The 14,265-nt window shown below is 37.0% G+C and overlaps 1 protein-coding gene across 2 annotated transcripts in view; it reads right to left on the bottom strand.

Moving 5' to 3' along the window:
• Positions 1–5,884: 5,884 nt before the first annotated feature.
• Positions 5,885–14,265, bottom strand: part of LOC113510409 (chloride channel protein 2) — an 81,560-nt gene continuing 73,179 nt past the window's right edge. For both annotated transcript variants that reach the window (XM_052896964.1, XM_052896963.1), the window contains 9 exons: positions 13,984–14,087; positions 13,233–13,436; positions 12,688–12,778; positions 12,435–12,582; positions 11,589–11,724; positions 10,627–10,743; positions 9,246–9,341; positions 8,345–8,431; positions 5,885–7,511 (listed from right to left, as the gene is read on the bottom strand). In XM_052896964.1, coding sequence (XP_052752924.1) covers positions 7,350–7,511; positions 8,345–8,431; positions 9,246–9,341; positions 10,627–10,743; positions 11,589–11,724; positions 12,435–12,582; positions 12,688–12,778; positions 13,233–13,436; positions 13,984–14,087 — 1,145 coding nt within the window. In that variant the 3' untranslated portion in view covers positions 5,885–7,349. The remainder of the gene's footprint in view (positions 7,512–8,344; positions 8,432–9,245; positions 9,342–10,626; positions 10,744–11,588; positions 11,725–12,434; positions 12,583–12,687; positions 12,779–13,232; positions 13,437–13,983; positions 14,088–14,265) is intronic.

Consider the following 14,265-nt stretch of genomic DNA (forward strand, 5'->3'; position numbering starts at 1 on the left):
GGTATTTTGTATACATTTGTATTGCGATACATATGTATGTATAAATGTGTATAAGTATTATGGCCGCGTACACACCAACTTTCCAAGTATTATGTAAAGTGTAAGGATAAGATTTGTTAAATAAAATCTTTTTAATATAAATTTAAACATTGTCTTTTATTGATTACTTACTTTTACGCGCGACGTTATCCGCGTGGGTGGGGTATGTTAACTGATTGGCGTAATCCTCCAATATCCTTCTCCATCCCATATAGTTCGTGTATAACAAATTTCATAGTGATTGATTATAAGGTCACAAACAAATTCACTTGCATATTATAATATCATGGTAAAATTATGTTTATGTATACAGGTAATAAACATATAATCAGTTATCAACTAAAAACACAACCAACATGTTTAATTCCAACTAGTAGATTAGTGAATCGGGTATTTTTTTATACAACTTAGAATGGCAAACAAGCTGACGGCCTACCTGATGGAAAGAGGTAACCGTCGCCTATAGACATGAGCAGTACCATAGAGGTAACAGAGTATACTGTTTCGCCCATGATACCCCCCATGCGTTGCCATTCCTGAGGACTTAAGTGTTATTCCTCTGTACCCAGTAAATCCACTACCATATCCCACCCTTCAAACCGAAACACAGCCATACAAATACAGCTGCTTTACGGTTAAACACGAATGGGACAGAGGGGTTGCCATTTCATTGTCATTCATTAAAAAAAATCAAAGAGAAATTTTGCTTGCTGATAAAATGTCCGTCACCTGACTATAATATCTGTGAATACCACAGCAAATAAATAAAAGGGGCAAACGGGTAAAATAAAACCAAATATGCTTATTAACATCACAACATGATTTAATAATTACAAAGCATAAAGATCACAAGAAATGCATCTAAGTCGTACCATAAATTATTACGACATACACAAATTTATTATAAATACTTCACTTAAATCTAACAGCCCATCCATAGACAATCACTCGTTATCTGCCCATAAAAATCGTCATAAAGATACAAGAGACAGATACCTACAAATTTTAACAATATTTCGATTCTAATTTGTTAGAACTTAACCAAGATTATTAAAATCAAATGGAGATTAAAAAATTCCAATAAATTTAACTTTATGACGTTATATTTATGCCTCGATGCCACTGAGGAGTGTGAACGGATTGGAAGGTCCCCATTGTTTAACAGATTTCAATCTACTTTTGTTACTACTGGGCAAAAAAATAATATTTACCCTCTGTAATGGTAAATCGCAGTGGAAACTATGTCGTTAAGGCCTACTGTCCGACTGCTGCATCATACACTGTCCTTTAGGATTGCTTTCTATTTTTCTCGGGTATTCCCATAGGCTATATATATATATATATATATATATATATATATATATATATATATATATATATATATATATATATATATATATATATACTGTTTTGTTACAACACAGGGGGCAAACGAGCATGCGGCTCACCTGATGGTAAGTGACTACCGCCGCCCATAATCACCCACAACACCAACGGCATTGCAGGTGTGCTGCCGGCCTTTTATTATGTGTATGTTTGTATTGTAATTTGTGTGCTGTAAGTAATGTAAATAAATTATCTATCTCTCTATCTATATGAATAAAGCGCGAAAAAACATTTAGTCCTAACCTCCATTTTGATTTTAATAATTTGGTGGACTTAAAGCGTATACAAGTGAAAATTACTGAATACTTATATGTAGGATATGTCCTAAGGAGATTTCTTATAGTACATTATCGCAGCGGCCAGCAACTGAGACATTGAAGGACGAACGTGCAAATGTGGGCCGAGGCGTAGCCGAGGCACACATACGTGAGTCCATCAATGCTTAGTTGTGGCCAAGGCTTGTATAGTACTTTTCTCAAACAATGCGCGGAAATCAAAAACACAATTTTACTTTTTAAGTTCAATGACGAATAACGAACAATAATAATTTTTCACGCGCCATAATGTTCCTTTTTTTTTTCAATAAACAGGTTTCTATTTGCAAGCCAATTCGAAATATAAATAAAACCCTTTATTAGTTACCTCCTTGGTAGCTATGTTTCGAAGTAAAAGGTCATTCCATTTTTAAATTACAAGACAGATATGAGTTTACATAGTAATTTATCTGGCTGCAAAACGCACAGATATGGATTTTCATACAACTTTTGCCGGCCGCTGCCCGCATGTATCTTGGCCAGTACGGCAATTTTGATTTATCTCGAAGAAGATTATCAAAATAATGCTCACATTTCCAAGCATGTTTGAGAAAATATTTTTAATTACAAAGGATACATCGTATATGTATAAGTGTAAATGTATAAGTGTTTATGTATAAAGTATAAGCTACAAGCACAAGTTAAGCGCTGCGGTGCTTTTTCCTCTATATGACAAAATCTGCAAACACTTGCCATATTTAATATAGGTATAACAAAATAATATAAAAAAAAAATAATATGAGAAATTGTTTAGCCTTTTTTATGTACTTTCTTTTTGTTATTTTTTTTATAAATGTTTTGTTTATTTCTTTAAATATGTACCAACAGCTAATGCTATTTGTGTGCTGTAAGTGATGCAAATCAATTATATATCTATCTATCTATCTATCTAATATAGGTGTATTTTAGCCATTTATTTTGAAAGACAACTGTAGTTAGTCATATACATTACGCTAATTAAGAAATCATCCTTAAGACATACAGAATTTAGTTATTAAATAAATTTGACCAGATAACAACACTCCGTATTTACTGTAATAAATAAATGTATATACATCACAGAAATTGAGGACGCATGTCCGAATTATGGCAGAAATAAATGTTTTTTTTTTTTTTAATATAATTGAAGTACTCTAGTTAAACGGTACGTAATGATGAATTAATGAATTTAATGAGGAAGCCTCGTGACGGTTACACTTATTTTGTATTCGACTGTCAAAAAATATTTTCCAAGCACTTACACTTACACAGTAACACTTCCTAAATGAAATTGGTAACAAATTTAAACACTTAACCAATTAATATATTTTGGATTTCATACTACTGTTGGACATCAACAGACCTTCTCGTGGTTGTGTTGATTATTTATTTGTTTACATTTTTATTACATTCTATTGACATAGACTATTAAAAGTGGTAGATTTAATTGGCTTTACATATTATGCGACGACACAGTAGTTCCTATATATACGCGTACAAGGTATGTAGTGGGATAATATTGTTAAGTAATAGACTTTATACATATGTATATATATATATATATATATATATATATATACACTTGTGACACTTCGAATTTGCAAAGAATCTTTATTTCTGCGTTTAATTGGACATAATTAAGGCTCCATTTGTGACTTAAACTACTTAAAGTTACAACTTACATCTAAGGACAACACTTTTGGAATGGTTTGTATAAATCACAAGCCTTGTAAAATTTGGCCTAAATGTACGGGCGTTTATCACATTAGTGGCGCGCGAATAATAATTTTAAATAATGGAAGAACGTGTAAATTTTATATTAATTAACATTTTCAAAGTTTTACAACATTTAATGTTTAATTAAAATATTTTAGAATATTTATTTATATTATAAATTATACACAAATCGCAACTAGGCATGGGTAATATATGGATACCGATCTGATATCTATATATCGAGTTCCTCTGGACATTGATGGCGGGAAAAAGGTCATCGCCCATTTCAATATCGCCCATATCAGGATATTATAATAATATATAATCGCCCATATATAATCCCTATTGCATTAAATAAATAAATAAACCATGTTAATGAATACTAACATTAGTTTTAAGAAATGGATTACATTAAAAAAAATTTTTACACGCCACTTAATTTATTTTTTCAAGTTTAAAATAATACATCGATATAGTAAGACATAGTTAAACTACATTTTTAGTTTTATACTCTTCTTAAGAGAAAGCAGTTCAGTTCATATACTTCTGTTCTATTCTATAAACATTACTTCTAGATTTCGGATTGCTATACCATTTCATTACATATTGTATATGGCAGGCAAATATCATTTTAAATTTAATTTTAATACGTACAAATATTAATTGTAAAGGCACTAAATATGCAATGTACACACAGTACTATCGCTTGAATGTATTGTATACCACGGGAACATAATCACAATGGGGGAAAGGGGTTGTTAGTAACGCGAACTACTAGTTCTATTGCTAGCAATATACGCTACCAGGTCGTGATGGAACCTCTACGTGGTTCCTTTTGGAAACCATCGTGCTCAATTCCAGGTGTATTTTTTTTTAATGGGTGATAATGGAATGGTAACCCCACCCCGCCTGCGCTATCGGTATACTCTGGCGGGGCACCAGTGAGGGATGATAGGTGATGATGAAAGCAGGTCAGTTAGCCCATCGTGAAAAACTCCCAAGAATTAACCACGATGGTTTCCAAGGGGAGCCGCGTGGAGGTTGACCTGATAGGATGTATTGCTGACAATGGGTCACTTAGATCCCATTACTAACAATGCCTTTCCCCCCATTCCAGGTGTGTTCATCACGATGGGCCAACTGGCCTGCCTTTTTATTCTCACCTATCATCCCTCACTGGTGCCCCGCTAGTGTATACCGTTATCGAAGGTGGGGTTACCGTTCCATTATTACTACTGATTAAACAAAAACATGATTACAATAATTTCAGATTTTGTTCATAGTAATATCGTCTCCCATACACAGTCGAGTTTATTTATAAATAGTAAGTTACCGTGGTATACAATGCAGATATGTCACAGCATCTGCATCGCGAGTCACTGATCAACTGTCTGATGGTTTCTCTACCAGAGAGTGTACAATTCGTCGTCTTATTACTGAACCAAGTGATCAATTATCGTTTATAGTTAACCTCATGATAAACCCAATTAGCCTTGACTTATTGATCTATGCACACTTCCAAATACTAGGTATTGGTCGTTGCTTAATTTATAGGTGTGGAGAATATATAACTATATGGGGGAAAAGGGATTGTTAGCAATGGAGTTTGACAGCCCCATTGCTAGCAATATGCCCATATTAGATCGACCTCCACGTGGTTCCCTATGGAAACCATCGTGAACAATTCTTGTTGAATTCATCACGATAGATTAACTGACCGGCTTCATCTTCACCTATCATCCTTCACTGGTACCTCGCAAGCGTATACCGATAGCGCAGACGTTACCATATATATATATATATATATATATATATATATATATATATATATATATATATATATATATATATATATATATATATATATATATATAGTATTAAAATGAAGAACCCGATCGAAATGACCGTCTTCTCGCCATCATTGTCCAGAGGAATTCAATGTATAGATAGATATAGGAGTGATATTAATATTATATGCGTATAAATTTTTATAAATGGCATTTTTGAAAATAGTACTTGAATCATAAAGACACATAGATAAATTAAAAGATATTTCGTAGACGTACATATATTTCGTTATGTAATTTAACGATAAGACCAACTTTTATACTTTATATGTGTAATATAATTTCATATTACACATATCGCTAATGCAACCTCTTCCAAACAACTTTGGGTAGACGAAATAACTAGTATCAAGAAATAATTCTTGTAAAAAGTAATGTACAGTGGTACCCTGCCCTTTGGTTGTTTTGTAAGAGAGGGACCTGGCTGAAAACCAGCGCTGTGCAGCTGTTCACATTACGCAGGGACACTCACAGCATCCGCTGAGCCGGTTCCTTTTGCCGGGTGTGGAACACTTTTTGTATATGTCATTTATATTTTATATTGTAAGTTTACTGGCAATAAATGTTTCTATTCATTCTTTTATTCATTCTAAAAAAAAAACATTTTCATTAAGTTCCATTGACACTAGACATATATTGTTACAGTAAGTAGTTTAATAAATTATATGTATTTGATATTTTTGTGCATTACAGGTTTTTGTACTTTATGCACGAAAAATTATTAATTCACTCTTGCGCCACCTACCCACTTGTATCTGTTCTCCTTTAACCAAAGGTTGTCTGTAAGAGATTGCACTAGCGATAAGACCGCCTTTTGTACCTTTATGTGTATATTTCAATCTGTATTTATGTTACTGTATTTCACTTGAATTATTCAATTGTCGTTGTATATTTTTATTTATGGTGCAATAAAGAGTTAAATAAATAAATAAATACTATATTATGACCGATGACCAGTGACTTGACAAGGAGCCTATGACGTACGCCTCTAACATCTCTGTTGTCTCAGCACCATGTCAAATTTCACAACAACAATTCTGTTATAATAATAAATTAGCGACAAGCTCACTATTTCTTCAACGCATACAAACATATCTAAGGTACACGATTTTACATTAGTTTACATACAATCTGTCCGCACTCAAAAATTTCATGACATTCATTAAGAACATGTCTACGAATGTAGGGCTCACCGGGGACAAGGTAGTCATCAGAGGGAGACTTTGTACAAAACTCGATTGCTTGAGTACCTCTGTCCCATTTGTGTTTCTACCGTGAAGCAGTTGTGTTTGCATGGCTGTATTTCGGTTTGAAGGGTGCGATATGGCGTGAATTTACAGGGTACAGAGGAATAACACCTGAGTCCTCAGGAATGGCAACGCATGGGGGTATCATGGGCGAAACAGTATACTCTGTTATGTCCATGGTACTGCTCATGTCTATAGGCGACGGTTACCAATTTCCATCAGGTGGGCCGTCAGCTTGTTTGCCATTCTAAGTTGTATAAGAAAAAATATATAAAAAAATGTGGAATGTAGTGTTTAAACTATTTACAGTTATTTTATTTTGACATGTTCTAAGGCAATAAAGAAGCAAGTATATAGGTATTATTTACCTATAAAGGCTTTTACATCGCGTTAAGTCCCGTTTATGTTTTTAAAATATGTTTTATTTTGAATTTGTCTTTAGCGACTCAGTTTCGAGTCAATATTTCATCGTAACTTCTAATATTTATACACAAAATAGTCGTCTAGACGCGACTCTCATTATTTCTTACTAACTAAACTACTTCGTAAAGTCGCCCGTTACTTATTCCTTTGCAAACTATTTCTTGTAAATATTGTTTCTACTAAGTTTTTTCTTTTAATTTTTTTTTTTTATAAGAACTATGAAGAGCATGTATCTGTTTGTTTGTCTACATGTCGTATGCCATGGTTAGAGTGGGATTTTTTGCAGTTTCCCACGGGAACGGGATTGTTTCCCGCGGGAACAACGGTTTCCGCGCGGATATAGCCGCCCGATTTGGGTATGTGTATAAGAGAAATCACTATAATTACGTTGGATCGCTTCACTTGTCGCCGGTGGTCAGTTTGGCGGTCTCGCTGTCGGTGGGTGGCGCCGGCTCGCTGCTCGCCACTTTGATGACGGCGGGCGGCGGGGTGGTGGGCGGCTCAGGTCGCGTCGCCAACGTTAATACGCCTGAGTTCACGTCTTCTATTGCTTTCCGGAGCTGTGTATGATAATGTTACGTTACAATTTGTATACTATAAACAAGATGTGGGTCTATTGGGGGGGGGGGGGGGGGGGGGGGGTGTCAATAGTTGCCACCCTTGGTAGGCGGGTTAGTAATCGCAGTTAAGCTTTGTAGATGTTTTAAGAGGGACGCTGCCGCCCATCCCTCGCCCTTCCTTGGTCGATTCTTACGAGACCCACGGGAAAAGGTTACTGCGGTGACCAATCTGCCTGCCAAGCGTGCCAACTACTGATAAAATCTCCCAATGGAGAGGCTTATGTTTAGCAGTGGACAGTTAAAAGCTGATATGATTAAACATGCTGACATACGGGATAGTCCTTCCATTACTTCCTTCATGAGAAGACTGAAATCACATCTTTTAACCAATTGTACATGATAATTCTATGCACTTATACATATGTATATATATTTATCTATTTACTTATTTACGTATTTATTTATTAATTTATCTATTTATTTATATATATTCACAATTTGTGTTTGTTGTATTTACATTATTTTCACCGGTACCTTTCCTGCACTGGATTACCCAAATTAAATTCTTTTCTCTCTAACTGCACTGGGTTGGCTGGAAGAGATCTCTTTCAGAGATAAGTCCTCCCTTGCTAATAACAACTAATCATTGTATGTATTGTTTAAGTGCAATAAAGAATATATAACATTCACAAAATTGATAAAAATATTATATCTAAAATTAACATTTTTATTATGGCAACAAGCTCGAGATCTTTATTCGAGTCTCTGTCGGAGAAAGCATTAGATGATGATCATGATGATTTATTAATATCATCACTCTCATTCGTACTCACCTCCTTGAGCGAGACGACTCCGATGAGCCGTCCGATGGCAGTCACATACGCCCGGCTCACGCCCAGCGTGGAGAACAGCGAATGGACCTACAAACACAGTTATACATTATAAATATAAATAACATGACAACTTTTTATTATTCCCTTCCTTTAAAGGGAATAATAAAAAGGTTATATATATATATATTTTTTTTTTCTAATATTGCCATTAGATTTGCTTTTTAAATAATATGTCTTCTATATTATATATATATTTATATATATAATACAGAATATATATATATATATATATATATATATATAATTGAAAAAGTTCGACTAGTTTCGGGATAAATTCGTGATCCATAATCATGAGCGGCTGTCGCCGATGCGCGAATAATAGTTTATAATTTGATATCTGTGCGATTCTCTTGACTCCATCATCACCCACCAATACTGGTGCCCCGCCAGCGTATACCAATAGCGAATGAATGAATGAATGAGATATGTTACATACTAAGAAAAAGGAATTACATAGAACGAATGATAAAATAAAAACTGTAAATCATATGGTTGCCTCCTTTCTTCTTATGCAAATATAATTAGTAAAAAGAAGACGAAAGATACACCATCAGTTGCTATTTTTCTCAATTCATAGCAGGCTAGTGTATAGAAAATGTTTGATATGTCAATTATTTGTCAATGACAAATTTTACATTGCTAGATTATATATTAGACACAGTTTATGTAGAAAGTATGCGAGCAGGTTGTATCTGAATTTGGTAGGGTTATACGGCCGTATAAAATTTTCTATACACTAGCCTGCTATGAATTGACAATATGATCACTCCTTCTATGTAATTACCCTGTTTTTGGGTTACGTATGAATCGTTTAACAATAGGAATGTGTTTCTATACGTACTTTGAGCAGCGACGTCCTCTCGACCAGTTGGAAGGGAGCCGGGTCGATGTGGCATATGTACAGGTTCTCATCATCGTACTCCGGGTCCTCGGGGTGCTGTGGATTTTGCGGTGACGTATATAATTTCATCATTTACCAGAGGGAGACTTTGTACAAAAGTCGGTTGCTTGGGTACCTCAGGCACATTCGTGTTTCTACCGTGAAGCAGTTGTGTTTGCATGACTGTGTTTCGGTTGGAAGGGTGGGATATGGCAGTGAATTTACTGGGTACTGAGGAATAGCACCTGAATCCTCAGGAATGGCAACGCATGGGGGATATCATGGGCGAAACAGTATACTCTGTTGTGTCCATGGTACTGCTCATGTCTATAGGCGACGGTTACCACTTTCCATCAGGTGGGCCGTCAGCTTGTTTGCCATTCTAAGTTGCATAAAAAAAAACATATTCCACTATTATCGCTACGGTAATAATCAAATGTCGTAGGAGGCAAGGGAATGTTAGTATTAAAGTTTTTTTTTTTTTTTATACAACTTAGAATGGCAAACAAGCTGACGGCCCACCTGATGGAAAGCGGAAACCGTCGCCCATAGACATGAGCCAATAGCTACATTACCAGCTAAATACTCTATTAGGTCGACCCCCATGTAGTTTCGACTGGAAATCATCATGATTGATGTAACTGAATACATCACGACGGGCTAATTGACCTGCTTCATCCTCATCGATCATCTCACACTGGTGCTCCACCAGTGTATACCAATAGCGCAGGTAGAGATACCATTCCATTTTTATCCATTAAAGAATGTGACGACATTGTGTTGCTAGCCCGACGACGGTCGGGCTAGCAACCCCATTACTAACAATACACCCTGTTAGATCGACTTCTTCGAAGTCCTTCGTGGAAACCATCGTGTTTAATTTTTTTTATACAACTTAGAATGGCAAAAAAGCTGACGGCAACCTGATGGAAAGTGGTAACCGTCGCCTATAAACATGAGCAGTACCATGGACATAACAGAGTATACTGTTTCGCCCATGATACCCCCCATGCGTTGCCATTCCTGAGGACTCAGGTGTTATTCTTCTGTACCCTGTAAATTCACTGCCATATCCCACCCTTCAAACTGAAACACAGCTATGCAAACACAATTGCTTCACGGTAGAAACACGAATGGGACAGAGGTACCCAAGCAATCGACTTTTGTACAAAGTCTCCCTTTGGTATTATGTCATCGATTTTATTGTATACCTTATTTGGAAAGGCACACGATTGAATATTCTATTTTGTTATATAATATTTCTGAAACTTAATTTATTTTTTAAACGAAACCATGCCAACCTTTCCAAGGTCGAAGTCGGTTTGTTTACGTATAAACTTACCATGTCCCTCTTCCTGGCGATCTGCAGCATCCTGTCGAAGTCGATGTCCTTGGCCATCTCGAGCTGCTCCCAAGCCTTTTGGTCCTCCGGAGACATGTCGCATACGCGCTCGCGGGGCTGAAACAATGAACACATTGATGCTCCGCTACTGGGTACGAGTCTTTGCTCATAAGGTTTTTTGTGCATTTTGGGATACGACGCAAGGTGATAGTCTACGTAACAGAAAAAAGTAATACTAATAGAATGATAAACAAACTGACAGTCCACTTGTGACATTTAAATATGTAATACTAACAATATAATTTAAAATTCAATTAAAAATATAGTCTAAAGTAATTAAAAATATTTTGAGTGATTTTGAATTTATGGAAGGTATAGAATTTCTACTAATCTATGGGGGAGGCATAGGTCCAACAGTGGACGGATACTGGATGAAATGATGGTGATAGGAATTTCTTGTATTTTATAAGTTTCCGACTAATCACACGCATTTTATTATACGAGTATACTAGCGACCCGCCCCGGCTTCGCACGGGTGCACATTACATCACCACACATTAGAAACCTCTAAAATTATCAGTGTTTCTCTACTATATTATGTATATATTATAAATATAAACATTCCTCTTGAATCATTCTATCTATTAAAAAAATCCGCCTAAAAATCCGTTGCGTAGTTTTAAAGATTAAGTCATACATAGGGACGGACAGACAGCGACAGCGACTTTGTTTTATATTATGAAGTGATATAACTAATAATGCGGACGTTTGATGCTTATATAGGACCAAATGGATCGACCTTTTCGCATACACGTGCCTATTTTCCGCGAAAGGTCATCGAAAAAGCTCCGCAACATTTCCAAAATGCCTGCGATTAAATTATTAAACAAAATTAAGAACTTGAGCTATAAATGTCATCGATCTGTATATCTGTCATGTTTGTGACGGCTCGGTTAACTCACCAGCTGCACTTTCTTGTTGATGGAGGGGCTCCGCGGGACGCCCGGGGAGGCTAGTCCCCCCTCGGCCGCGTGTCCGTCGTGCACGTCCTGCAGCATCGACGAGCGCTTGAAAATCGCCTCGAACGCTGCACGGATCCTGCGAATTTATATTTTTATACACTTATTATACATCACCGTGTGGTCCTGGCATAGAAGAGGCTTCCTCTTCTGTTCCCGTGGATGTCGTAAGAGGCGACTATGGGCGGGCGAACGAAGGGCAGCAACGTTCATTTTAAAACATCTCCAAAGCCTAACTACGGTTGCCAATCCGCCTGCCAAGCGTGGCAAGTACTAGCAAATCCCTCCACGGGAGAGACTTATGTCCAGCAGTGGACAGTTAAAGGCTCGATTAAAGGTTGAGATCTCGGTCGAAGTTGGACTTACTCATTCGAACATATCCATAGTTATTTTAATTATTATTAACTCTCTTTTTTAATCAATGATAATGGAATGGTAACCCCGTCTGCGCTATCAGTATACGCTGGCGGGGTACCAGTGAAAGGTGATGTCTCCCCTGGAAACCATCGTGCTGAATTCCAAGTGTATTCATTACGATGGGCCAACTGACCTGCCTTTTCATCCTCACCTATCATCTATCGCTGGTGCCCCGCCAGCGTATACCGTTAGCGCAGGCGGGGTTACCATTCCATTATCATTTATTAAGAAAGTATCGCTGGTGCCCCGCCAGCGTTAGATGATCCATTATGACGAATCCTACAAGAATTAACCACCATGGTTTCCAGGAGGAATTATATGGAGGTCAACGTAACGGAGTATATTGCTAGAAATGGAGATGGTAGCCGTTACCTGGTCTCGGCGCCGGTGACGGTGGTGTAGACGGAGGGCTGCGGGGAGGTGGGCGTGTAGGGGGTGGCGGGGGAACCCAGGCCCCGGGTCAGCGTGAACGAATTAGTCTTCTTCAGGATCGACTTAGGCCGGAACAGGTGCCCTGGCGCTGGTGGGAACAGAACAATGGATGTGCTCAAGATAATCATCAATTTTATTTTGTGAAACTTTAGTTTGTATGTTAAACTCTACTCATATGGTAGATTACACTCACATGGTAGCAGTCCACCTTGGTCTTTCGTAGTTAACGAGCTGCCTCTTGTCATTCCGCCTGATGCTTGCAGCATATCAGGTGCTGGAGTTACCTGTCACATTTTACAAAGTAAGATTTCTATGCCACGATCCAAAATGCCTCATCATTCAGGAACACTAACAATTTAAAAAGAAATATTAAAGTAGTTTTTTTACTAGCAATATTAAAAATATCTAATACAATTTTTTTAATCTTGCCACAACAAAATTATCGCCAAATCAGTTACATTTTGCTATATATATAGTCCTCTGGAATGGCAACGCATGGGGGGTATCATGGGCGAAACAATGTGTTATGTCTATGGTACTGCTCTTGTCTATAGGCGACGGTTACCACTTTCCATCAGGTGGGCCGTCGGCTTGTTTGCCATTCTAAGTTGTATAAAAAAAATATTCTGTTTACACCATTGTCTATATAGTAACATGGATAAAACAGATTAGATTTATTACAAGATTATGAAGCCCATTGTAAAATTGCAGTAAGAAATCAACTTCTTCCATCCTCACCTCAAATCTTGAAGGTCTCCTGACCCTCCTCCTCTCCTCGTCTCGCCTCCTCATCTCCGCCTCGCGGTGCCACTGGGCTGCGATCTGGAGCCGCCTGTCGCGACCCACTTGGCGTTCTATCACCCTCACCAGCTCCCATCTGTGTATGGACCCCAGCAATACCATGGACGCTGGACTGTCCACTAATGGGAAGCTCTTTATTGTCTGAAAAAATATTCAACAGTTAAATACTTGTTTTATTCAATTGAGACTGATAAACAATCTGATATAATTCCTGTGAGAGTGGTGCCCTCTAGTGTTAAAGATATGCTGTTTACATTCTAGACGTTTCTTTTGATGTAGTTTAGCGAACAACCGCTTTGAATGTCTTTTAAAGAATTAATTTTTAAACGATTCTTATATGAGTTTGAAAATTTAGAGATTTATAGGTTAGGATTAAAACGAGCGCAAAGATAATGGAAAGGTCGCAGTGTCACAGGTTTTTTTTTGCCTGAAAAAGCCCGTATCCCAATAATAAATAGGTTGAGATTCGAATTTAGTCTGTCTGTTATATTGTAGTCTGTATCTATGAACCAATTATTACAAATAGTAGATTAACAGATACGTATTTTAGTTCTCCGTTTTATATCTCCTGATGGCAAACAAGCATACGACTCGTGTTATAGTAAATGGTTACCGTAAACCATGGACTACTATGAGCAATACTAGGATTACGTGCACGTTTTTGGATATTTTTGATAAAAATTACAACCTTATTCTCCTTGAGCAGGTCCTTCAGTTGCTGGAAGGTCATCCTGTTCCAAATGTACTTCACGTCCCGCACCATGAAGTCCTCCACGCATATGTCGTACATACCTGTAAGAAAATTTTACTACATTTTTGTTTTATGCAACTTAGAATGCCAAATACTGATGTTCCAATTGATAGAAAGTGGTAACTGCCGTCTGTAGACATGAACGGCACATTACAGAATATACTGTGACGCCCGTGGTACTCATGCGTTGCCATTCTTCAGGACTAAGGTTTTATACAC

Source organism: Galleria mellonella, unplaced genomic scaffold (genome assembly GCF_026898425.1).
Source record: "Galleria mellonella isolate WM207_F2 unplaced genomic scaffold, CSIRO_AGI_GalMel_v1 utg352, whole genome shotgun sequence".
Classification (NCBI taxonomy): Eukaryota; Metazoa; Arthropoda; class Insecta; order Lepidoptera; family Pyralidae; genus Galleria; species Galleria mellonella.